General features: G+C 60.6%; 1 protein-coding gene across 7 annotated transcripts in view; it reads left to right on the top strand.

Annotated features, from left to right (window-relative positions):
• KCNAB2 (potassium voltage-gated channel subfamily A regulatory beta subunit 2) overlaps positions 1–25873 on the top strand; it is a 76190-nt gene that overhangs the window by 27753 nt on the left and 22564 nt on the right. For 5 of the 7 annotated variants that reach the window (XM_036255342.1, XM_036255344.1, XM_036255346.1 and 2 more), the window contains exons 2-3: positions 2052–2178; positions 2984–3025. In XM_036255342.1, the coding sequence (XP_036111235.1) occupies positions 2102–2178; positions 2984–3025 (119 nt within the window). In that variant the 5' untranslated portion in view covers positions 2052–2101. The remainder of the gene's footprint in view (positions 1–2051; positions 2179–2983; positions 3026–25873) is intronic. The other 2 variants (XM_036255347.1, XM_036255349.1) reach the window with 1 other exon arrangement.

Raw genomic sequence — 25873 nt, 5'->3', positions numbered from 1 at the left:
TCTGAGGACCCCAAAAAGTCTGACTTTCTGGAAGGTCAGACCCCTGCCAGGGAGAGGCCCCCTCAGGGACACGTGTGCGGAAGTGGCTTCGTCGGCCTTTTGCACACCGTGCAGTGTCCCGGAGGGAGGGAGCTGCGATCAAGCAACACTCCCAGGCCTCGGGCTCTCACCTTCCCTCCGCCAGGCCGGGCACAGGCTGATCCTAGTGCCTGTGGCCCTTCCCTGTGCCCCACACACCCCTGTAGCGCATCGACCCACCCCAGACTCCTGTTACCATTTCACAGGTAAAGAAACTGACGCTTGGGAAGCCTGAGAGATTTGACCAAGGTCACACCCAAAAATGTCCGTTAAAACTCGAACCCAGAGCCAGACCTAAGCCCCGCCTGGGCCTCACCACCCTCCCCGACACCTGAAGAGGTCTCCTCGGGCCACCCAGAGGATGGAACGTGACGTCAGCCCGGCCTGAGCAGACAGGGAGGCGTGTGGTGAGCTCCGGCAAGATTTCGGTTTAGAAACAGTTCCCTCTCCAGCCCTCAACGTGCTGACTTCCTTTCCCATCAAATCTCGCTCAGCAGAGGTTCTAGATGCCCACGTTTCCTCGTGCTCCAGAATCTAGTGGACAGACAAGCGTGGCCTTCTTTTCCGCCACTCAGTGCGGTTATAACTTAATAAGGACGAGCCCGAATATTAAGCCCCGGAATGCATTCCCATGAGTGAGTGCTAAAGTTAAAACTCCGCTCCCAACCATGGTGTGGCTCAGTGGTTGAGCGTCAACCCTGCACCAAGGGGTCACCAGTTGATTCCCGGTCAGGACACGTGCCCAGGTTGTGGGCCCGATCCCCAGTGGGGGGCGTGCAGGAGGCGGCCAGTCGATGTTCCCTCTCATCGATGTTTCTGTCTCTCCCTCTCCCTTCTCTCTAAAATCAATAAAGAAAAAGAAAATTTAAAAAAACTCCGCTCCCCTTCTGCAGAAGAGTTCTGGCCACAGTGAGTGTTCACTCATCATGCGTTCGTGGGTCGGTGGCTCCACGTCCCAGGCCAGACCAGGTGGCACGTGCAATCTTTGGACCAGGGTTGGCCTGGGGCATATTCGTCCATGGCAGTGGCAGAAGCCCAGGACTAGTGTCCAGTGGCTGAGGCTGGCGCTGGTGCAGTGTGTGTGTGTGTGTGTGTGTGTGTGTGTGTGTGTGTTGGGGGAGGCAGCGACGTCACGCGGCAAGGACATGGGTACAGGAGAAGTGAGGGATGGGGGCCGACAACTCAATCTCCTGCAGCCTCCTACCCTCCTCCTGTGCAGCTCAGATGCCAGCTCCGTCACCCAGAACATGTGGGTGACCCGACTGTCCTCAGCCAGGCCCACAGAAAGGGTCTTCTGTTGCTTTGTGTCTCCATCCTGGATTCTCAGGCGGAGGTCTGACCTTTCTGGGGTTTCCTGGTTTCAGCTGCATGTTCTTTTCCTTCTCCCGGACGCGCCAGATTCTTTCCGTCTCGTGTCAGCCAGGGGCCACCCTCGGTTCCTTGCCAGGTGGGCCTCCAACGCGGCAACTGGCCCCCTCAGAGCCAGCAAGGGCGTGAGCGCCAGGAGCTGAGGGGGTCGCGAGGCCTCCGTCTGACAAGCGGCTTCCTCCATGCGGAGCCGGCCCGCCAGTGGCCCGCAGGGGGCTGGGGTAGGCAGCAGGGCAGGTGAGGCAGCAAGGATGACCCTGGGGGACAGGGGTCCTGGGACGGGGACGCGTCCAGAGGTCTGAGTCCACAGATTCCGCGGTTTCTGCAATTCGGGAGCCTCGGCATAGCAGCCAGGGAGGGGCCAAGGCCCCCCACCCAGGAGGATTGCGGTGGGAGAGTGAAGAGATGGGTTGGAAAAGCTTCACAGTCACTGAACCGGACCGTCAGCCTCATCTGAGCCGCCGTGGGTCTGTCTGACTGTCTGTCTGATGCAGGACAGATGTGCAGACAGCCCCTGACCTGGTCCCTCACCCTCACAGAGCCTCCTCGCCAAACCCGACTGGTCTTTCTTAACCAGCTCCCCTCCTCCTCTGCTTTTCCTCCAGAATCTTCCCTCGTGAAGAAGAGAGCGGGTCGGCGAGAGTGAGGTAGCTCCATGTATCCAGAGTCAACCACGGGCTCCCCAGCTCGGCTCTCCCTGCGGCAGACAGGCTCCCCCGGCATGATCTACAGGTGACTCCTGCCCCCCAGGCTCCCCGGGTCAGCCTGCCTCTCAGGGGTCCTCGAGGCCACCGTCCTCCCCTGACCCAGAGGGAAGGGCCGGGTGAGGCCCGTGGGCCATGCGGTGCAGCGGGCAGGTGCGGCCCTTCCAGCTGCCCTGAGGCAGGCGCCCCTGAGAAGCCACTTCCAGTCCGGCTGCGGGTCGCTCTGTCTGGATACATCCCAAGCTGAGCCACCGGGAGTGGGGCAGAGGCACGGGGCCCAAGCACAGGGCTCAGATGACAGTCACCTCCCGCCACGCAAGCCTGGGCCCAGCTGGAATCCGGGGTCCCACCTTCTAGATCATTATCAGGGCCTGAACCACAGTGATTGTCCAAGGAAACCACAGGGAAAAGGGGGTCCCCCCTTCATCAAGATCCTAAAAAGAACCCACAGTCACATGCAGGCTTGCTGGTGCGTCCGGTGACTGGCAGTTCTTGGTTTGAAGGTGTTCCACTGTTGTTCTAAAGCATATTTCGTTAAAATCCAAGCAGACAGCCCCCAGGGTTCACCTGCTGTCTTCATTCCCTCCGCTCTGGGTGGGAGAGAGGCAGGCACAGGACCCCGGTGTCCCAGCCGATCGGGCCTCTGCCCCCGTGCGCCACTGGGTGGCGCTGCCGCCGAGCGCTTGGAGCGGCGCGCGTCCTCCGCCTGCCCAGAGCCCAGCGGGTGGGGCCGGGGCTGCCGGCGTCGCGAGCGCTTCCGGGCTGCACCCCGTGGCTAATGCCAATTGTGGCCTCTCTCTTCTTTCCCTCCTTCTCTCCATTGCTGTCCGCAGTACTCGGTATGGGAGCCCCAAAAGACAGCTCCAGTTTTACAGGTAACGAGCCCTCCGTTTCGCGGGTGGGAGGGCCGTGCGCTCCGGTCGGTCGGTCGCGCGCGCTGCTGGTTTCTCGGGGATGGAAACCCCGCGACGAGGTCCGGCTCCGTCCTCGCCCGGTGCGTCTGCGCTGTGCCGATGAAACCCCAGGTCGGGCTCGCTGTGCTGATGGAGAATTCGCTGGGGGCCTCCATCAGGGAGAGGCGGGCTCCTTGACGTCTTTCTGAGCCGTTTCCCTGTGGGTGAACGGGGCGCCAGTGCTTGCAGAGCGAGAGGCTGTCTCCCGAGGTGTGGTGCCAAGGGGACAGCAGGCCCCTCAGCAGGGCCTCTCAGGGCTGTCCCCCCTCCCTCTGGGCAGCCTCTTCCTGCCTGGACAGGAGGGAGGGTGCCCCAGGGGGACACAAGCTTCCCAGAAAGTCTCAAACTCCAGGTATTGACTTCGACATTGTTCTCCTGTCGGGAAAATGTCAGGGTACGGGATCCGCGGGTCAGCTCCGCCAGCCTTGGGACTGTTGGGGACTCCGTGCGGCTCCCGGACGACCACTGCGTCTGTTGTGCGTTTGGGCCTTCAGGCCTGGAGGCTCCTGGGTCCGGAACCAGCTCCCCAGCGGCGTGCATGCCCACCCGTGACGGGACCGTGGGGCGGGTCCTGTGGGGCACCAGGAATCCGGGCAGTGGGTGCAGGGTTGGCACTGGATCCCTATGACTCTTTCCTTCCCGCAGCCCTGGCACCTCTGACCGTGGCCGTGGGCCTGGGTCCTCGGGCTACTTTTGCCTCAGCGCCTCCCCTGTGCCCCCTCCTTACTGACAGCCCTAAAGGGATGGCCAAGCCTGTGATTCTGCTCAGTTTTACTAGACATGCTTTTGCCTGAAATAGTTGGCTCTGAACATGGGCTCGCAGGTGCATCTATTGGATGAAATGGTCCGTATGCAGTGGCCCGACTTGGCCGAGTGAATGTGCGACACGTCCCAGCAGGATCTGACCAGCGAATCCGGCCGTGCACTCGAACTGCGCCCTCGGACACCGGGCCGCCTCACCCCAGAAGGGAAGGAGGGGCTGGAGACAGACAGGCAGGAAAACCCCAGGGTCACACCCGTCGCTGAGAGGACCTGGCCCGTGACAAGGACCGAGGAAGTTGTCACACTGAAGTGAGAGTGTTCCACGCCCCTCGGAACCCACGGACCCACGTCTCGTCCACCCCTGTGGGGATCTGGGTGAGCCGGGCCCCCACATCCGTCACTGCCTCTGCGTGCCACGTGGACACCACCCGCTCTGGCCGTCCAGCCTCTGAAGATCCCTCGTGTGGTTTCTTCACACCCACACTCGGTGTCTCTCATGGGGCCTCTGATGATGCCCTCTAAGGAGCGGGCTCTTTGCCCGACACACTGGGTGCCACTCCCAGAGGGGCATCCTGGTCACCCGGGCACTGACAGCTCACGGTGGTTACTGAAGTCAGTCGGCACTGCGGAGCCTCTCCTGGAACAGGCACCGGTGTCCGAGGCATGCCCCGCCCTCGGTCTCGTATCCGTCAGCTCGTACACGATCGCTGCCTAACAAACACCGCAAACAGAGAGCTGTGCAAGAGGCATTCCTTTCTTGCTTACGTGTCGGGGTGGACTCGAGCCACTCGTGCAGGCTGGACTCAGCGCTGAGCTGCGGGGCAGGTCCAGGGGCTCGTCCTCCCGTCCCTCCTGAGCGGGGGCTGTCCCAGGCCCGGTCTCGTGGCAGGCTTGCCAGAGGAAGAGCAGAAGCCTGTGCCGCCTCTCCCGGCCAAGGTCAGAACCCGCACACGGCCTCTTCTGCTCCTTCTTTTGGCCAAAACAAGTCTCATGATCCAGCCCAATGTCAGAGGGCAGGAAAAAGACACCCTTGTTTCACCGTGGGAGAAAGTCTCATGATGCAGAGGGGGACAGAGGACCCGCAACAGCACTGCAACCTACCCCAGAGCTCAAATGCTCCAGTCATATCCAAAAAGCGAAACTACCTGGAGAGGTTTCAGGAGCTGCTGGGGTTCCGAGGGGGAAGGGGTCACAGTCGCCGAGAGTCGGGGGGCTTCACAGAGAAGGCAGCTTTGAGCTGCACCTTGAGGTCTGGACAGGTTCGACACAGAAGCCACGAAGAACATTCCAGTAGATGCAGCAGCCTGAGCCACAACTTGGAGAGGTGCACAGGGAACAGGGAACGGGGCTTTCACAGACTGGCCATCAGGGACGGGACAGAGTGACAGGAGGCCAGGCTGTAGAGGTGGGTGGGGGTCTGATGAGGGAGGACTTTGGATGCCTAGCTAAGCAGCTTGGGCTGCACTCAGGGGGCACTGGGGAGCCAGCGGTGGTGCTTGAGCAGGGCAGGGATAGGACTCTGCTGTAGGAAGGAAGCCAGGCAGCAGGGAGGAAGACCAGACCAGGAGAGATGGAGAAGGGCCGAACAGAAGGGACCACAAAAAGGGGGGGCGAAGGGGAGCAGGGCACAGGAGCAGGGTGTCTGAAGTCATGTCCATGGGCTTGCCTACCAACACCATTGTGTTGATAGAGAGGTGCCGTGTCCCTGGGGGAAGGAGATGGTCCTCATTCAGAGCATGTCAGGCTGGTGACCACCCATCAACAGTGAGGCCCAGGGCCACCTCCAGCCAAGGAGGACACGTGATGGATGTAGTGGGCTTGGCTTTTTGAGAAAAACCATCTCGTTTCCACACTGAGGCTTTTCCGACAAGGACACTGCCGGTCACTTCCCTGTGTCCTCTCCAGCCATGACCCTGCACTTCATCTACTCTCTCCCCGGAGCCCAGAGAGTGGTCCCCCTCCGACCTAGAGGCTGCTGCCGGCCAGGGTTGTCACGGGGTGACCAGCTCAGCCTCTCCAACACCCCACACACATTGGCCACCCTTTCCCTGGAAGACCATGTCATGTTGAGATTTTTTTTGGCATCCTAGGGTGACCCAAAGTGCCCTGGGGTTATGACCCTGGTACAGGGGCTCAGCATAGCCTTACCCCAGACCTCAGCTTCAGAGCATTTTCCAAACCCCAGGGCAGGATGTGTGCTGTGGGGAAGGGTTCCTGTGTCCCTCCCTGGGGCAGTGGCAGGGTGGTGTCCTGTAGCAGGCTTCCGGAACCTTCCGGCCACTTACAGGGAATGGGTACCAGTCTGGAGCACGTCCCAGTGGGAGGGAGGAAGGGCATCCACCCGCGTGTGCTGAAGGGAAGTCTCCTGAGATCTCAGCCCCTTCAATAGGGGCGGTGGTCACATGCCCTGGGGACCCCGGCTCCCCTACTGCAGACAGAGTTAGGAATGTGGTGGGGACCGAGCCCCACGCCTGGGTCCCATCCTCAAATAACAAAACGCCGGCCTGCCCCTTCCCACCTGTGGTTCCCAGGTCGTGTCCCTGGCCCCCGGGGACAATGGAGGCAGGGGTGGGCCCGAGGGCGCGGCAGGACCCTGGCTGGTGTCCCCGCCTGCCCCCCGCAGGCGATGGCCGGGCGGCGGCACCGCGGATCTCCACTTCCCGGGCTTTTAGGGGCAGAGACGCTCCTGAATAATTCAGCCTGCTTCACGGAGATGCAGTGTCCTAATAGGACTAATGGACTTGCTGCCTCCGCGCCCGCCGACCCCTGGGGGACTCTTCTCATTCACCAGCTGCCTCTGATGTTCCGCAGCGACACTCCCTAATGAGACAGCTGCCGCGCCAGGCCTTGCGCTGGTGAGCCCTAGTAAGCTAGACTGTGCTTCTTAACGAGCAGACGCAGGAAAGCAGGTGAGTGGCCCTGCAGCTCCGGGGCCAGCCTTCTCCCGGGGGCGCCGCTTGGGGACGAGCGTCTGGGGGACGGAGTAACGGAGGGGTGGTATTCGGGGTGCGTTTGGCTGGTTGGAAATTAGACCCTCTATATTTTTTCAAAGCAAAAAGCTGGCCCTGGGGAGCCATGAGAGGAGCTCTGGGGGAGATGGTTGGGGGCTCTGCCACTTGCACCTGCTTGCTCCCAGACCTGCGGGACGACTGTCCCTCCTGCCGTCCAGGGGGGCCTGGGAGCCCAGCTCTCACTTTGTTGGGCTCAGCACCGAGAGTCAGCATTTTCCATTTTCCCGGGAACGACGGGACGTGTGGTGGCTGCCCGGAAGCACGCGGCCTGAGCAGGCCGGGCTGCGTGGCTGGGCCTTGGCTTGCTGGCTGTTCTGCAGAAGGGATTCTGTCTCTGCCCGACCGTGGCCGCGATGCATGGCCCGGCCGGCCGGGCGCCGCTTCCCCGCGCTCCTGATTTGGGAACTCCGGCTGGTGTCCCCAGTGCAGAGCCCATGGCGCTGTCGGAAAGAGGCGCTCGGGGCTCCCTCCAGACCTCCTGCTGTGGTGGCTCTGGGTAAACAGACCACAGTTCGGAGGTTCCATGTGGCTCTTCTGGGCGGTCGTGATTCCCGCTGACTTCACGAGGCTAACGTCCTCCTGTGTCCGAGTCACGGGGCTCATTTACGTGAATTCCCCCCGGTCCCCTGGCCTCCGCAGGGATAGATCTACAAAAGGGGGGCCCCGGCGCAGGAAGACCCTGTAGGCGCAGAATGAGCTTAGCTCTGGAGGAGGGGCTGGTTTTTCTTGAGGGGGGGTGCAGGATAGTGAGAAGGAAGGGGAGTCAGCACTTCTGAGCTCTGAGAAGCAAAGGGGCTGGCGAGAGACCCAAGGCTGGGCTGGGCCCACTTCTTGGTCACCTTCCTGGGTCCCCTGGGTCCAAGGACCCAGCCCTGCTGTAGGTGCCTTCAGAGGAATAAGCGCAGCTGCAGCGTGAGAATGCAGGGAGCCAGACTCTGCTCCAGGCAGGAGGCACTGGGGACCATCGGGTCTCCTTCCTGGGCTCATGCCTCCCTGAGGGCCTTAGGAGGGAGACCGTTTCCTGGCTCCCCCCACCTTCTCCCGCACTATGCTTGGCCCTCTGCCACAGACCCTCATGGGTGCCAGGTCCTCACCCCGCCACCTCTGCCCAGGGGCTGCCATGCTCACCCACACCCCACCTCTCCCAGCAGTGCCTGGCCCCAGGCACCAGGGGGCACTCACAGCAGGAGGCTCGAGCTCCGTCCGTGCAGGCTGGTGCCCAGAGCTGCCACAAGAAAGGGTCACGAGCAGGAGGGACCCTGTAGACCCTGGCCATGCCCACCCTGCACCCATCTCAGTAGGAATGTGTGTTCCCTGCGAGGCGGGCGATTATTAACGCCCACACTGTGTCCTAGCAAACGTTTTCTGGCGATATTTGGGGCCTGCATGGCTCCTGTGCCCTCCACCCTGTTTCACGTATTTTTGTCCTCATGCCACTTACCGTAACTGGTGTCATATCCCACGTGGCTGGTGGCTGCCCCCCCATACAAGGTGCATTCCCACTGCAACACCAGCTCCTGCCCAGCTGTCCAGGCTGGTCCCATGCAGCCTGAGAGAGCCTGTGCTGGAGGCCTCTGCTGGTCCCATTTCACAGAATTGGAGACTGAGGCTTGGAGCGGCCAGACGCCTGCCTGGGTCACACAGAGAGGGTGGCAGGGCTGCCCTGCCCAGAACCTGAGCACGTAGCCACATGTCCTCCCAGCTTCGGGACCTTGGCTAGGTTTCTGGAGCCAAACCAGGCCAGGATGCTGTTTTGTGGATAATGTCTTGAAATCTAATGGCTGTTGAGCTCAGCCTGGGTGGGCCCAAGTGCCTGAGATGACCCTGTGTTTGGGGAAGCGCCCCTGCAGCTGCAGCCAGCCCGCTGGGGACACGAACCCCAGGGAAGCCAGGGCTGGCTGCTTCTGCCCCACCTGGCTCTGTCCTTCGTGCACTTGGAGGTGGGCAGGAAGGGAGGGTGCTGGTGCCGCTGCCTTTCCGAAGACAGACCCCGACCCTGGAACCCTGGGCCCCCCCCTCCTGTCCCCAGGGTGACTCTCCTGGAAGGTGGGGCTTTTCTTCCCAGCGGCATCCCTGTCTGCTGTAGCATCCATCAGTGACCTCAGTCCAAACCCTCGGGGGATACCAGAGGCCATGGGCCCTGCAGGCCCCCCTCCCTATGAATCTGAGCCATGGTGAATGCACCTGGCCCCAGAGCCCCCTCCCCCAGCGAGGGCAGCCTGTGGAGAGCCTGGGCCTGCTGTGGGGCATCGCCAGGGAAACGCCCAGTCACTGCTGGGCACTGAGCACGCAACAGTGAAAGCAGACAGGAGGGTCCCTGCCCTCCAACCTTTAGGTCGTTGAGCACAGCAAACAAGACACTGGAGAAGACCGGCAGGCTAAGGAGGCATGTGCCATAGCGAAGAATCGCGGCAGGGAAAGGGTGGGTGCGGAGCTCACCCAAGGAAGGGGCCGACTGGGGCGCTCCAGCGACACCTCTGTCCCCAGGGACCGAGCAGCAGCCTCCGAAGCTGCCTCTGCCCCCCGGACAGCCCTCACAGCACTTCCCCAGGAACAACGAACTTGTTCTCCCTTGGGGACAACGGAGGTGGGCACAGTGCCGGTTCCTCCACTCCCAGAGCTGGGCTCCGGGTTCCCATCTCTCCTTGGCGACGGTGACACAGCCAGGGCCACCGCGCTGGCATCTGGGCCGGGAGAGGGCTGTGGTCAGGTGCAGGGGGCACCCCTGGATGGTAGACCACCCCTGAGTCCTGTCACCGTGTCCTTGGTCAGAGAGGCTGCAGGACGGGAGGCAGAGCCGTGATGTGCTCTGCGGGGTTCCCTCACTGTGCCGTGAACCCGCACAGACACCCACCTTCCACATGCACGCTTCTCCCGTTGCCTTTAGCCGCCCTTGGGACTCATTGCACGTCCGTCGCGCAGAGACGCCTCGCCCTTGAAGGCCGCACACGTTCCCGTGTGTCGGGTGACTCTCGCTCATGTCCCCAGCTTCCCTGATGATGGACATTTATGTTGTTTTCAGTTTCCGAGGGAGTGTTGTCATCATTTAGGATGACCATGTAGCAATGGTTTTTCACGTTTAAGCTTTGAAATTTCCCTGATGAACTCATCCCCCCGTCCCTCTCCCTTCCATGTATCCCGCTCCGTCATTTGGTTGCAAGAATGTGTGGATCGGGGCCTACTCAGTGAGCACGGAGCCGCCGACGGCGCATCGCCCAAGCCCAGTGTGTGTGCGGGGGGCTTTCCCTCGACAAGGCTTGTGATGGGGCGAGGTGTGCCTGGTGTAGTCACACGAGTTTGCCTCAGCGACAGGTGCTTACGCTGCTTCCCAGGCACGGCCCTTCCCTGGCCTTACCCCGCCACACCTCCAGGGGGCGCTGTGCCGCCGTGTCTTCGGCTTTGGGGCTCAGGCTGTGTGCATGCTCTCCACGCCCCTGTTTTCACTCGGAACACCCTGCGTTCTCCCGCCTGGAATGCAGCTGCTCGACTCGGTGCGGGGCGCAGGGGGTGCTTAGCCACAGGCCCGGCCACTCAGCCTTGAGGACGGAGAATCTCCCCCCAGAGGTGTTTCCATTCAGGAGCCAGCACCCCTTGGTGGCTGCTCGCACTGCAGGATGTGTCTCTGCGGCCATCCTGCCCCAGGGCCAGGGTTCAGCCGGGGCGGTGGGGACGGCGGCACGCGCTCTGACCCGTCGCCATCGGCCTTTCGGTCGGACAGCGCGGCTCCCGGGCGGCACCATGTTGTCCATGACGTACAGCGAGAGCCTGCGGAGCGTGAGCAGCCGGTGTCACTCCGACTGGGCCCTGCACCCCGTCCGCCAAACCGACACCCTGGAGCTGCAGCGGCTGCGGGAGGTGCGGGCGGCCGCCCAGGCCCGGAACATGGAGAACTTCCTCCGCATGCACGGCCTCTCCCTGGACGGCTGCACCGCCCGGCGCACGGGCATGAAGTACCGGTAAGGGCCGGCCGAGGGCGGGCGGGTCAGGCGAGGAACAGGAGACCCGGATAATGACTTCATTGTACTTTGGGGTAAATATCTTGTGTTTAAAAATGCCGACCACATAGAAACATGTGAAAGAGGAAAATGGAAGTCTGCGTAGCCCTCCCGTCCAGAGACAAGCACTGTGACGTTTGCTACATTCTGCGTGAAAAGGGAACGTGGTTTCTGCAACATCACCGGGACACCGTAATTATTAGGGCTGATGGCACACAGATTAGCGAAAAAGCTTAATTCATCCTCTCAAACAAATCCATCCGGGCACCCGAAACCCAGGGTGAGGCTCCCTTCCTTTGGGGTCCTTAAATCGGGCTGTCCTCGTGGGAAGTGGTCTTCAACAGGTGGCCTCTGGGTTGGTTGCTGCAACTATACTGTAACTATTGTATCAAAGGCTGTGGATTAGGTGTCCCTGTGTTCTGGTGACAGGCATTTAGAGCTGTTCGGAACCGCAGAAGGACGTTGTGTTTCGCTCGCTCGGCTTTGAAATCAGCACCTGGGACAGCGCTCCGGCCAGCACACTTTGTCCTCTGGCAGCCTCAGAACGTGGCCAGAGGCCCCGGCTTACGTTTTCATTTCTAAATATACATGCGGCTTTGTTCCTGTGCCTCCCAGGGACAGGCCCGCACCAGAGCCAGGCAGCCAGAGGGGACCCTCTCTGCCTGGTCTATGCACAGTTGTCAGATTTAATTAATAAAAACAGGATTCCCAGTTACACTTGAATTTTTTTTCAATATGTTTCTACTGATTTTTAGAGAGAGGAGGGGGAGAGAGAAACATTGACGTGAGAGGGAAACATCGATAGGCTGCCTCAGGACAAACCCAGCCTGGGACCAAACCCGCAATCTGGGCTCATGCCCTGACCGAAAATCGAACTGGCAATACTTTGGTGCACAGGACGACTCTCAAGTAACGGAGCCACACCAGCCAGGGCTACCCTTGAATTTCAAATAAGCAGCAACATTTTTTATTTTTTTTTAGTATATGTCCCATGATATATTCGGGACATACTTATACTAAAAGGTTGCTTGTTGTTTGTGTGATGTTCAGACTTCACTGGGTGTCCTGTGTTAGCTCTCTGGCTCCCACCTAACACAAGCCCCGGGGTTATCTGGCCAGTCTCTGGAGAGCAGAGCAGAAACCGGCCCTGGTGCTCTGTCATTTTCTCCTCTGGACAATGTGTTTGGGCCTCCGGCTCAGGGTTTGAACATGTGGTTGTGGTTTAAAGAAACAAAACTACCCTTAAGATGGTAGAATCCTGGAGGCTTTGTGTTCTGACTCCGGCTGTCAGGGAAGGACAGAGGGTCAGCTAGCGATCTTCCAGGAGTTCCTAGTTCGGATGGAAATTTCTCAAGAGGGAGGTGAGACCACATTTTTTCCTATTGTTGGCTAGTCACTGGTACTGTCCATTAATTCATCGAATGTTTCCTGAGGGTCTACTTGGCTCCAGGCCACCAGCCAGTGCCCCGTGAACGTCCTGGTTGGGGGAGGCAGAGAAAAAGCAGGTTACACGCAGGCAGTAAGGGAGACCAGGGACAGCAGCTCGTACCAGCTGAAGGGGGACATTTAAAGATATGGGGGCACGATGGAGGAGAGAAGGGACAGGGGCACGATGGAGGATGAAGGCCAGGGGACCGGGCCGCGGTGAGGGCCACAAGGGCAGTAGGGACTAGGCAGGGTGGCCAGAGCTTGTCCTCCACCCCCTGGGAAGACCCAGCTCCCACCCTTGTGAATAAGACCTGTGATCAAGGATGCACTGGAGTGAATCGTGTCCCCCCAAATTTCATGTCCACCCAGAACCTCATAGCATGACCTTATTTGGAAATAGGGTCATTGAGGTGTTATTAGTTAAGATGAGGTCACCCTGGAGAAGGGTGGGCTCGACGTCCCAGTGACTGGCGTCCTCGTAAGAAAGCCATGTGAGGACACACAGGGAGGAAGCCATGTGACAGTGGAGGTGGAGACTGCAGTGATGTGACCGTTATCGCAAGCCAGGGGGCACCTGGCCACCAGAAGCTGGGAGAGGCAGGAAGGGACCTCGCCTACGACCCTCAGAGGTGGCTCAGCCCTGTGACACTCTGATCTCAGATTTCTGGGCCCCAGCACCGGAGAGAAGCCATTTCTGTGGCTGGAAGCCCCCAGTGGGTGGCACTTTGTTATGGAAGCCCCGAGAAACTACCACGGGTCGGGGGACAGGGGCACATCTATTTGCCTGACACCCCGAGGAACACCTGCCACCGCTGGAACCTGCCGGACGCATGGTGGGGCCGAGAGGCCCCGGGGACCAGCTGCGAGGCAGAGTGGACGGGAGAGCGCCGGCCTTGGCCCTCGACAGGCCGAGGTTGTCACACCCGGGGGCCCGGCTCTGTGTGGCCATGTCGTCTTGCTGCAGCGAGGGGGTTCCTGCTCACTGGAAACGGGGGCCCCGTGACTAATGCCACCAGATAAATGCTGTTCTGCAGTTACCGGTTCCTGTCAGCAGCAGGGCCAGGACTCGGTTAAACTTGGTCTTAAATATTAATACAAAAGAGATAACACTTCTACATAAGCACTGCTCAGTGGAACAGGGAGGCACTGGGCCTGGGTTTTATCAGCTGCACAGAACCCTGCAGCCAGGGAAATGCTTTTCTGTTAATGTCCCCCCGTTTTTTAAACACATATTTTTATTGATTTGTTAGAGATAAGGGAAGAGAGAGAGAGATCTATGTGATAGAGAAACGTCCATCGGCTCCCTGCTGCACGCCCCCTACTGGGCATCGAGCCCGCAACCCAGGCATGTGCCCTGACCAGGAATCGAACCGGAACCTCTCAGTCCAGGGGATGATGCTCAGTCTGCTGAGCCACACTGGCTGGGCATGTCCCTCATTTTCTTAACTGCCCTCAACTCTTGCCGACATTTAAAATAAGTGTGCTGAATTGTTAAACCCACACAGTCCCTGTGCAAGCTGCCCCTCCCCATGCCCACTGGGCCATAGTGACAGAGGGCCCAGAGATGTGGCCTCAGACGGGCAGAGCTGCGGCCACAGGAGGCTGGAGACTGTGGCCTGGGCCCATATGGTGTCTGCGGACACCAGACCTTGTTCAGTGTGTCCTCTGCCTCCCGGCACTGGGAATGACCCCAGACTCCCCGTAAGGCCCTGTGTGGCCCATGCCCACCTCTGATTCCAGCGTGGACCCACTCAGGGCTCTCGAATGTGCCGAGCTCACCCCGTCCTCAGGGTCCTTGCACATTCTGTTCCCCCTGCCTGGAGAATGCGTCCCCAGATTTCCACATGCGGGCTCACTCACGTCATTAGCATCTTAATCCTCAAAGATGCTTTCCCGACCCCCTAGTCTAAACAAACGCCAAGCCCACCATCCTGACTTGTCCTCCGCACCCCTCCCACTATCTCTCCCACCTGGTTTTCACCCCTCGGTACCCCACTGAGCGTGGGAGCATTGCAAGCCTCTGTGAGCACTGGCTGATAGTGTTGAGCGATCTTGATCTAATTCGCTCTCCAGAACATTCCCCCGTGAAATGTCTCCTCCTGGTGCTCCCTCGAATGCAGGACTGGATGCTGCGTCTGAGCCTCTCCCACCGCCCAGACGGGGAGGGTGGGAGCTCCGGCCACCAGCTTCCGGCAGGGTGAGGAGACCTACGTGAGCTCTGACCTCGAGCCGGGGGGTCACCAGGCAGAACCTGGTCTGTGGTCAAGTCCACCGAACAGACTTTACCGAGTTGCTCTGCTATTCACGGCGCTCCCTTCCAGCTGGACCAGTCCCGGGGGGCTTCCTGGAGGAGATGGGAACCGGGTGTGCCTTAAAGGACGGTGGGAACGAGGACCCTGGCAGGGAGAGAGGCAGGAGAGAAAGGGCAGAGGTCGAGCCCTGGCTGGTTTGGCTCCGTGGTTAGAACGTCAGCCCGCGGACCAAAGAGTCACGGGTTCGATTCCGGTCAAGGGCGCATTGCAGTTCGTCCCCAGCCCTGGTCAGGGTCGTGCGAGAGGCAACCAGTCGATGTGTCTCTCTCACATCGATGTTTCTCTCTCTCCCTCTCTCTCTTCCCGTCCCTCCACTCCACTCTATCTAAAGATAAATGGAAAAAAATATCCTCAGGTAAGGGTTTTTTAAAAAGAAAGAAAAAGAGCAGCCCTGGCTGGTTTGGCTCAGTGGTAGAGCATTGGCCTGCGAACCAATGAGTCGTGGGTTTGATTCCGGCCAAGGGCATGTACCTCAGTTACAGTTTGCCCCCGGCCCTGGTCGGGGTCGTGCAGGAGGCAACCCATCGATGTATCCCTCTCCCATGGATGTTTCTCTCTCTCTCCCACTCTATCTGAAGATAAATGGAAAAATATATCCTTGGGCAAGGATTTAAAAAAAAAAAAAGACACAAACAAAGAGCAGAGGTCAGGGCCAGTGTGGGAGGCTGAGCGGGGCCCGGCCACCTGGAGAAGGGCGCTGGACCAGTGTCCTGGGGCGGCCATGACAAAGACCTGTGCAGACAGTGGCCTCAGCAGAACGTGGTCTCACGGTCTGGAGGCCAGACGTCTGAAAGGCAGGTGTGGGCAGGGCCTCACTCCGCTGCGGCTCTAGGGACAGGTCCTTCCGCCGCTCCCAGCTCCTGGTGGCTGCCTCGTCCCCGGCGTTCCTCGTCTTGTAGACGCATCGCTCCACTCTCTGCTCTCATCCGTGGCTGCGTATGTGTCTGTCTCTAAATCTCTCCCAGGATACCAGTCATTGCCCTGGGACCCACCCTCATGGAGCATGACCTCTTAATTACACCTACAAGACCCATTTCCAAATCAGGGCACAGTCCTGTTCCCAGGCTGTGAGCTCCGGGAGGCAGCCACAGCTCTCAGCCCCCGAGGGGTCTTCCTTCAGCTCAGCCACCAGACGACACCTCCTCCAGAAAGGCCACCAGTCTGCCACCCTTTGCTCTTAGAAACTTCAGGGGCCAAGGACCTCCCTCCCAGCCCACTGCTCCTTGGGGAAGCCCCCAACTCCTCAGCATCCACCCCTCCTCCTGGGGCAGGAAGTCACCTTTGGGTGTAATTGGGCACAGTCGGGGCAGCCTCGCTGGTAGAGGGGGCACCGGCCCCCGCTGGGCACAGCCGCATATTCTCACTCTTGAGTTGCTGGTGCACGTCTGTGCTTTCAAAGCCATTTTTTTTTATCCTCACCTGAGGACACTTTTCCATTTTTTTTTTGTTCAGACAGAGCGGGAGGGAGAGAGAAACATCAGCGTGAAAGGGACACATTGAGTGGCTGCCACCCGCATGACCCAACCAGGGCCTGGGACAAACTGCAACCGAGGTACATGCCCTTAGCGGGAACTGAACCCGGGTCTCTCTGGACCACAGGCCGACGCTCTAACTGCTGAGCCAAACCGGCCAGGGCTCAGAGCCGTCTTCAAAACGTCTACTGCCCACCTTGAGGCCTCACAGACCTTGTTCCGTGCGGGGAGGGTGTCCGTCCCCTCCCACTGTGAGCCTGTCTCCATCTCGGGAGAAGGACCCGGCTGGGCCCAGCTGCCCTGTCTCTCCGTGCCGTCCTGGAGCGGCAGAGGCTGGGGGGCAGGGTCCCAGGCAGCTGAGCCAGAAGCTTCTGTTTGGGGGGGGGGCTCTCTGGTGGCGTCCTGCGGGCACAGGGCTCATCTTTGCCTTGGCGGTGCCTCTGATCACTCATAGCAGGAAGTAGGTGCTTTGTTTTAACAACGGTCCCCGAGAGGCAAGACAAGAACCCAGGAGCCGGCTGTAGATCCGAATCGGCCACCCGTGCTCGATGCTTCTGCCCGAAGCCCCGTTCCAGTCAACCAGGAGCCCCCTCCTCTCCTCAGCAGCCCTGAAGGGACAGACGCTCCGCTGTGGCAAGTTCAGGTCAAGGTTGGAAGCTCTTCGTTTTCCAGTCTCGTTGCCTCTCGTGACTCTCTAAGCACATAAGGAAAGTGACAAACTGCGGCCAGCCTTTGAGAGCCCCCGGGCACACCTTCTCCGCTTGGCAGCCTGTGCGGGCACAGCACGGTTGTCCTGGGGCCCAGGAGAGGCCTGAGGTCAGGGTTCATTCCTGTCCTCCCCACGACACGTTGCGATGGGATGAGGGCTGGGACTCGATGCCAGGGCGACGGGGTGCTTCTGGCTGAGGGACCAGCAACCGGTCCCCCGCCGCCTGCTGTCTCTGGGGAGAGTGTGGTGGCGGCACTTGGGGAAGGGAGGTGTGACGGTTCCTGGGGGCTGGCTTCACACCGAAGGTGTCCTCTGAGCTGAAGTTGGAGTGGGATGAGTTCAAGAGCAGAGACAGGAGGGGCACCCACGGGGAACAGTAGCGCGAAGGCTAGGAGGCTTCGGGGTAAATGACTTTCCTCTTCTTTGGTAACAGCCTTCTTGAGAGGTAACTCGTATACCATTTAAAGGGTTCAGTTTAGTGGTTTTAGTATATTCATAGAGCTGTGCGAAAATCCCCACAATCCGCTTTAAAACATTTTCAGCCCAGCTGGTGTGGCTCAGTGGTTGAGCGTCGACCCTGCACTGAGAGGTCACTGGTTTGATTCCCGGTCAGGGCACATGCTCAGGTTGTGGGCCTGATCCCCAGTGGGGGGCATCAGGAGGCGGCCAGTCGATGTTCTCTCTCATCAATGTTTCTCTCTCTCTCCCTCTCCCTTCCTATCTCTCTAAAATCAATAAGAAAAAAATTTTTTTTAATAAATCATTTATTGCCCCCAAAGAAACCCTGTCCCCACATTAGCAGTCACCCCCTAAATTCCCCCTCCCCCAGGGCCTGGCAACCACTAATCTCCTTTCTGACCTGTGGACTTGCCTCTTCTGGACCGTTCATGTAAATGAGGCTGTGCGCGTGGCTGCTGTGACCGCTCCCTTCCCTCCGCGGTTTCCCAGCTCCGCCCACACTGCAGTGTCCGTCTGGTCTGCACTCCGTGTGGCGGAAGGAATGACGTCCCCTGGTGGGGCAGGCCTCATGCTGTGGATCTGGTGATGGACACTGGGTGCTCCCACTCTGGCTATCGTGAGTCATGCTGCCGTGGGCATTAGCGTTCAAGGTCCCATGTGGGGGCATGTTTTCAGGTCTCTGGGCACAGACGTAGGAGTGGAATTTGGGGGGTTGTGTGGTGCCCAAGTCTTCGCGGATCTCACTTAAGTCGGTGCTGCCTGTAGCGCACCGTCCGAGGAGAGGTGAGCCGCCAGCCCTGTGGGTCCGAGTTTGCCGAGCGCAGGAATGAGGAAGGAAGAAGCAGCCGGAGTCCCGCGTGCCCTGGGCCAGGTGCACAGCCCCTCCAGAAGCTCTTGATAAAAATACAGCGTCCCGGGCCCGGCCCCTGAACCGCTGATTCGGTGGGTCTGGGTGGGGCCCAGGCATCTGCATGTGTAACCAGCTCCCCTGGCGACCTGGTCAGGTGCTGAGCAACCCTGCCAGGGATGATGGGCACCATGTGCCCTGGGGAAGGGCCAGAGGCAGCCTCTGTGGTTTCTGCAGGCCAGGGGCATGCTCGCTGGTGGGAGGACTGAGCTGGGGCGGGGTCAGCCCCCAGGCTGCCCTCCCCCCTTGCATCCCCCACCACCCCAAGGGCTCACCTGGACAGGTGGGAGGGGAAGGCGGAGCTGGGCCGTGTGTCCTGGGCCCCCCGCTGGCCTCTGTAGGTGGCATCTGCGACCTGCCAGGACCCCATTGGCAAAGGCACCAGATCTGCCCTCCCAGACCCGCTGTCCCCAGGTGGGTCCGGGCCCCACCCTCAGGGAGTGGCTCCTGCTGGCAAGTCAGGCCCCTGTCCATGGGGGGATGAGAGGGGTACACTCACCAGTGGGGGGTGGGGGGTGTCTCCCACATGGGCCTGCACTGACTCCCACCCCCAGAACACCACCCCTCCAGGCTGGAGGACCATGGAGTACACCCGTCTGTGAGCGCTTCCCACGGACCGGGCCCTGTGTGAGCACTTTGCAGGCGTGATCTGACCACGCCTCTGCCATCTGCACTGGCCCCTGAGAACTCTGAGGCTCGGAGGGGAAGTCGTTGGCCCACCTGTGATCACACAGCGAATCAGCAGAGCCTGGGCTGGACCCCTGACCACCTGCCTCCTGTCCAGTGCTCTTTCTCAGCCCCTCCAAAGGGCAAGAAAAGACCCAAAAGTCAGCTTTGAAAAGGGCCCACCCTGCAGGCAGGACCAGGGTGTCATGCTGGGGATCGGAGGGCAAAGCCCTTCCTGCCAGTGGGGACATCTCCCTGGGACTCAGGAATCCCCATGAGCCATGAGTGTGGGAAAGGGGGACGGAATGGGAGGGTCTTCACTCATTCCCTCCAGAAGTGTTTATTGAGCACCTACTATGACCTGAGCACTGTGTAGGTGCTGGAACTTCTCAGGTCTCTGGTCCCTGACCCCTGGGTTTCTTCCCTTGGGTCGTCTGTGTCATTATCATCCAGACAGAGTGGTCTTTTCTCCTCCACATTTCTGGTGATTGGGCTTCTCCTCCTGCCCAGCCCCCGTGGAAGCCCCTCAGTCCTGGGCAAGGACCAGGGGCAGAGCATGCGGGCAGGAGCCCCTGTGGCCCGCCCAGCCCCCCGCCGGCTCCGCTGCTGTCTCCTGGCAGAGTGGCCGTCCGCCCCCGGGCCCGGCCAGGGCAGCAGCCTGTGCAAACCGCCTCGTTAATAATGGATCACCGGCCGCCTCCTGAGCCTCTCACCGGTCACCTAATGGACTTGGTGGGAGTCCCAGCAGCCCTCAGCGTGCAGCCCAGGAGTTCAACGCCAGCTCCCCCTGAGAGACTCAGGGAGGCCGGGAGAAGCAGCTGCTCCCCGAAACCCCAGGCTGCCGCCCCAGGAGAGCCGTCCCAGCTTGGCGCCCAGGCCACTGCCCCACAGAGGCCCCCCTTCTCCGCCCGTCAGAGGCCGCGAGGTCGCTCATTGGTCAGGAGTAACTGGCAGCCCAGCCCTGCTGGACACTGCTGGGGGCCGGGCAGCCAGAGCCAGACCAGGTCGGAGCAGAGGAGGACCCCGCCGACACGAGGAAGTGGGGAGAGGGGGCAGAAGACGGCACCCCGACGCGATCGCCGGGTTCCCTCGGATGAGGTCTCCTCCTGCACGTCTTGCACATTGGACCCCCTCACCCGGAAGGCCGCGGGCTCCCTCTCCGTCGCTGTCTTCAGAAACCCTCGCTCCCGCAGGAAGCCTCGCAGCTCCTCCGCCTTCTGGGGGGACGTCTTGGGGGCAGGGAAGGGGCAGATGACTGCAGAGCCCTGAGGGGCCCTGTGCTGACAGCCAGCCCCTCGGCATGCAGGTGTCCTTCGTGTGCTCCGAGCATGGCCTCAAGGGCCGGGGCCCCGACGAGCGGCTGGGCCGGCCGGCTGCCAGCAGCCCCAGCCTGGGGACCCGCGGCCGCTTCCGCGCTGTGGCCATGGTGGCCCGGAGCCTGGGGCAGCTGTCAGTGCAGAGTCGCCCAAGGACCGGTGACGCCAGCGCGAAGCCGCCGGGGATGAACTATAGGTAGGAGGCTTGGCTGCGTTTGGGAGGCGGGGGCTGCCCCCCGCACCTGGGAGAGCCGGTCAGTTTTGCAAATGCCGGCAGACTTGGGCAGTTTTCGAGCCGAGAGGCCAGGTGGGGACTTTCTAGCCGTGGCAGGCAGGGTGGGAAGTGAAACCAAGGCTCGGGTCAGCCCCAATTTCTCCAGGACCACGGGAGGAGAGGTGGTGGATGGTGGCTTCTCTTCCCTCTGCCCGGCTGTTTCTGTTCGGGGTGGGGGGTTCCAATAGCCAAGCCCTCAGCACCGTGCTCTGCGATGCTTCCTCTTCCCGGGAACCCCGGGCACTGGCCACAGGCTCCCTGCCCTCCCCCTGGGCCCCAGAAGCTGCCCCGCCGGTGGTCTGATGTCTTTGCAGCTGGGCCATGATGACAAGCGTTGGTTTGATGGTCGGACTACTGGAGACCCATGGGGTGGAGTTCATCCTTCCTCCCCGGCCCGAGCCAGTCCCCAGGCCCAGGTCCTGCAGGCAGGTCTGTCGCGCTACAGGGCTCGCAGTGGCATCTGAAGTCCCCTGCTGGTGCTCAGCCCCACTCCAGGATGACACAGGCTGCCATGTGTCCCTCTGCTTGGGCTCAGGCCCCTGGGCTCCTCGCACCGTGCTTGTCCGTGGAGACGGTCGGGGAACAGGGACCCTCCTGCCATCCTGGCAACCCCACCCCCTGCCCCACCCGGGGCCCCGTCCCAGTGCTCACTGGATTTGCCCAGATGGAGAAGGAGGCCTCAGCTTTGCATGAAGGGCCCCTGGCGGCAGGGCCACGGGGCACCTGCCAGGGGTCTGGCCTTTCTTACTCCCCGTGAGTCCCTGCCCAGAGCCCTTGTGGCTTCCAGAACCGTGCTCCTGGGGCAGGGGAGCCCTTACAGCCAACCCCCTGCGTAAACTGAACACGCCGGGTTACGACTCTGGCTCCCAAGTTTCAGAGGAAAGTGTTTCCAACTCTTTCTGCGACTCAGACGGTCACAGGGGCCTCCGGCCTCAGAAAAACCACACGTGATTCTAGCTGTGCTTCAGGAGAATGTCTGGGTTGTCAGCTGGTGTTGGTGGCCCCTCGGAAGTGAGCGAATCGATCCTGACCACCGAGATGGAGAGATTAACCCTCCCCAGAACCGCTGCCCCAAAGTCAGGCCTCATGTGAAGGAACAAGCCAGCGGCAGGCCTCCTCGAGGTGAATCTGGAATGGCCGAGTCCTTCCACATCTGTGCCCGCTGCCCTTGCCTCCCTGGGTCCGCGGGGCAGGTGTGACGTTCCGTAATGCACCTCTGGGGCTCCAGCCTCAGTCAGTGGGGACCACCTGGGATGGACTTCTCCGTTCTAGAGGCTCTGGGGGCTCGAATTGACTGCTAAGTGGGGATCAGAAGCTGAGAGTAAACAATACACATTTTTACTCTGATACCTGTTAGCTGCTGCGATCCTTAAGTCAATCCCAGTATCCTCAAAGGAGTTTACACAAGTGAGACCACTGCTAGAAATACCAAGCGCTGTGTAAACGGAAGAAGCAGCTGTTAATGTGATTTCTCTCCTGAGATCCTAAGACCCACCGAGGAGGATCTCAAAGAGCCGATGTGCTCAAGATGACTGTGTGCACGTGCACGTGTGTCCATGGGCGTGCGTGTGCGTGCATGTGTGTGTGTGTGTGTGCATCCGTGGGCATGTCTGACACATGCTGGAGGCGGGAGGGTGAGACAGGAAAGGGAGATGAGTGCTCACCGGGCTGGGGGTTTGCAGTCTGAGGTCTGGGTTCAAATCCCAGCTCCAGAACTTCCTAACTGCAGGAGCCTGTGTATCGTTACATGTGGCCGGGCAAGCTTCACTTGGGGTGCAGGAAGGGAGGTGGGTTCACCCCCTGCGGGTGTGTCATAGCAGCTGAAATGGAAGGCAGCATGCACACCACAGGGCACCCCTGCCGAGCATGGGGTTCCTGCCCCTCGGGGTTCCTGCCTCATTGGGACTTGCCTCATGGGAGACCTACCCTCTGGGGTACCTGCCTCGCGATCACCTGCCCCATGGGGTTGCCTCCTTACTGATTGTCCTAGGCCACAGCCAGGGTGTCGGTGGGGGCTGCATCCCAGTCTGTCCCACCCTGACCTCCTCAGGAAGCGTGTGGCGCGCCCCAGGGCTGGGCCTCCAGCCACCGGTCAGTGTTGAGGGAACTGAAGGTGCGTGGCCGGCCCTGGTGCCACATTCCCGCCAGCGCCCACCAGGTGCTCGGGGCAGGGGCTGCGGAAGCAGGAGGTCAAGCCCGCGAGTACGGGGAGGAGCCAGCGCCGAGTCCTGAGGGCTGCCTCGGGGCCCGTGGTTCTCAGCCCCGAGTTACACCCTGGGGACCCTGCCCCCGCCAGCTGCAATCTGAACAAAGCCCGCAAACCCAGGCCCACCCTCAGGGAGCCCTGTTCACAGGTGGTCACCCCGCGTTCACCGAAAAACGTCCTGGTCCCTTCTTCATCAAACCCGCTCATCCAGGCCGTGTTGCTTTCCAGGCTGGTGGAGCCTGGGCCTCTGCCCAGATGGCTGAAGGGAAAGTCCCCGAGCCACTTCTAGAGAAGCTGTGATTGCCCAGAGTCTGAGGTGCAGGGTTTAGGGGTCCCGGCACCTGGTGGCCACATGACAGGGCCGGACCTCCGCGCTTTCTCGGCAAAGGTTAAATCCAAGCACCCTTCATCAACATTCCTCTTGATTGCGGGAGAGACGCCAGCCAAATTCATAACGATCCCCGAGTTCGGGTTCGCGGTCTGGCCAGCTCCGTCACCAGTGTGTCGAGTCCCCGTCAGGGGAGGGAGCCTGAGAGTTGGGAGCGGCACCGGCCCCAGCCCCGGTCCGGACGAGGCTGCAATGTGCGGAGCCCCACCCGCACGGAGCCCGACTGACCGAGCTTCTAGCTCCGAGACACCCTGTCTCTTCTCGTTTCTTCTCCGGGGCCCGGCAGCGGGTGGCAGGACTGATGCCGTCATCTCAACGGGAGAAGAACTTGAGCGGGCTCCTCGTGGCATTGCGGTGCCCTAGTTTCGCTGAATTATTCCCGTGGGCAGTGGGTGGAGAAGCAGCTGGAGAGCCACGCGCCCGGCGTGCCACCCCGGCAGGAAGCTCAGCCCATCTGGCGGGCCCGAGGCCACGCCGGCTCGGCCACGGACACAGGTGGGCTCGGCCCGGTGTCTGTGTGTGTGTCCTCGCCTGTCTGTGGCTAACGCCCCTGGTCCCTGAATGCGTACGACGTCTTGGCACTTGTTCCCACTCCGGCACCTGGATGTATCTCGTTCTTTCTGCTCTGTTACCAGACTGCGTATGAGCAAGGGGCTCCTTTCTAGGCAGCGTGGGAGGAGTCGCCCCCGCAGGTGTGAGGAGACGAGGCTGAGCCCTCTGTCGCGGTCACACGTGCAGGCGCTCCAGATGGGAACACCCAGGCAGTGCTGAGGCGCAGATCCGTGGGGGACCAGGGACATCCCCGTCCCCTTTAACTCCTTGTATTTAAAGCCTGTTCGATTTGCCTGTTGTTTTCCGGTTGAGGAAAAAGGTCGCCGCCCGCGCTCCCTGCTGTCTCTTGGAATGAGACAGGCAGAGGCCCCGTGTCCCGTGCCCAGGCTCGTGGGCCACCTCGCGTCTCCCTCCTGCAGCCTGCGAGAGGCAGCACGGTGAGCCCATCTGCGGATGACACAAGGAGGGGCCAGCAGTCCGTGACATGCCCAGGGGCACGCAGCCGGGAGGCCGCACCAGGGTCCCAGCTCCGCCTCAGACCCTCTGCCCTCTCTGCTCACCTCCCCCAAGAGAAGCCAGCTGCTAGCGTGACCTCATTTAGGGAGGGTCCCCCACACTCCTGGAGGAGCAGTCGGTCTGCAGCTGGGTTGGTTTTCATGGGAGATTTGACAAGACAGCTGGGCAAGTCCGAACTACCTTAAATTTGGCGACACGTTAAACTGTCTTCAAACCGCTCACAAGTTTATGATATCCTCCCCCCACCACCACCGACGACTGCCTGTGATGTGGGGGGCCCAGGTCTTGTAACCAGGGAAACCGAGGCTGTGGAGGGTCCCAAGGGCCTGAGTCAGGGGTGGGCGTGTGCGGCTCCATCCTGGGTAGAGAAACTGAGGTTACAGCATCCCCTGAAGCTGGAAGTGGGGTAACCCAGAGAAGCAGGGGGGTCCCTGGGGAAAGAGGCCAGTGTTCGCTGTCTGCATCTCTTGAATTTCTCTGACTTCCTGCCCCCTGGACGGGTGTCACGCCCTGGGCTGGTCCCAGGACCAGGGTGCTAGCATGGAGATCTCATCAGGGGAGTGGAACTCAACCCCAGGAGGGTCAGGGCCCGGCTGTGGCTGGGCCACCCTCCCCGCCACTTCCAGTTCCACCCTCTGGTCAGCACAGTGGTGAGTGCCCACACTTATAGACCAACTGGGGAAATTTCAGATGTTTACAGTATCAACTTTAAAAATTCACTGGCGTGGTGTCTCTCTCCACGTGGGGGAATTCTTGCGTTTCTCCTAACGTTTTATGCTTTGCTCTGTAGACTCTCTAACAACTTTTGATAGATTTATTGGTAGCTGCTTGACATTTTAAATTCACTTCCTCTGTCTACAGTCTACAGAAATATGGCTGATTTCTGTGTATTGATTCTGTATTTAGCAAATTGTAGACCTTGGGCTCTTCTGAATGTCAGCCCTTTATCGGTTGTAAGTTACATGGTAAATATCGTCTCTCCACTCGATATGAATTATAGCCCTAAATGTAGAACTATAAAACTTTTAGAAGGAAACATGAAGAACATCTCTGTAACATCTGTTAAGCAAGATTTCTCTGCTAAGACACCGAAAACGTGATCCACTAAAAAAAAAAGTGATAAACGGGGACCTCATCAAAATGAAAAACTTTAGCTCTGGGAAGGACGCTGTCAGAAGGTGTCCCCTGTAAATGGGGGGTGCGGGGTCTCTGTGGTGGGAGCCTGTTCTGGAGCCGACTGCCCAGGGGCGGGGTGGGGGAGTAATCCGGCCCCTCCACTGCCCAGCAGGTCCCGTGTGCTCGCCCATAAACTGGGAATTGTGACCCCAGAAGAAGGAAGGTACCTGCCCCACAGAGCTGAGGGGGGCCAGGGACATGATGCCTGAGGACCACCCAGCCTGCTGCGGCTCCCCAGATGGCCCGTGCAGGACAGACGGGCACCCCAGTCCTCAGCAGGGCACTGCCACCCCCACCACTCTCTCAGCCCGCTCATGGGAGCCCTGGGATGTGCCCCCCTGGCAGGCACCTTGGTGGGCCCATGACGGGTCCCGGGCAGACCGCGCAGCTGTGGCACCAGGCCTGGCCATGGTCTGTGCTCTCGGGGTGTCTGGACCTCGCCCTCCTCAGTGGTCCTGGCGGGGTGGGGGGGTCCCACGGAGGCTGGGGCTCAGCACAGGAACCGACACCCACAGTGGAGCCCCCCACTCCTAACTGCAGAGGGGCGGGTCCCAGGGCTCAGCCCAATACACGGGACTGACTTCTGCCCGCTGCCCCGAGAGGGGGGGAGTAACGGTGCAC

This window comes from Molossus molossus, unplaced genomic scaffold, assembly GCF_014108415.1.
Source record: "Molossus molossus isolate mMolMol1 unplaced genomic scaffold, mMolMol1.p scaffold_m16_p_12, whole genome shotgun sequence".
Classification (NCBI taxonomy): Eukaryota; Metazoa; Chordata; class Mammalia; order Chiroptera; family Molossidae; genus Molossus; species Molossus molossus.
This window is presented reverse-complemented; position numbering and strand designations above follow the sequence as displayed.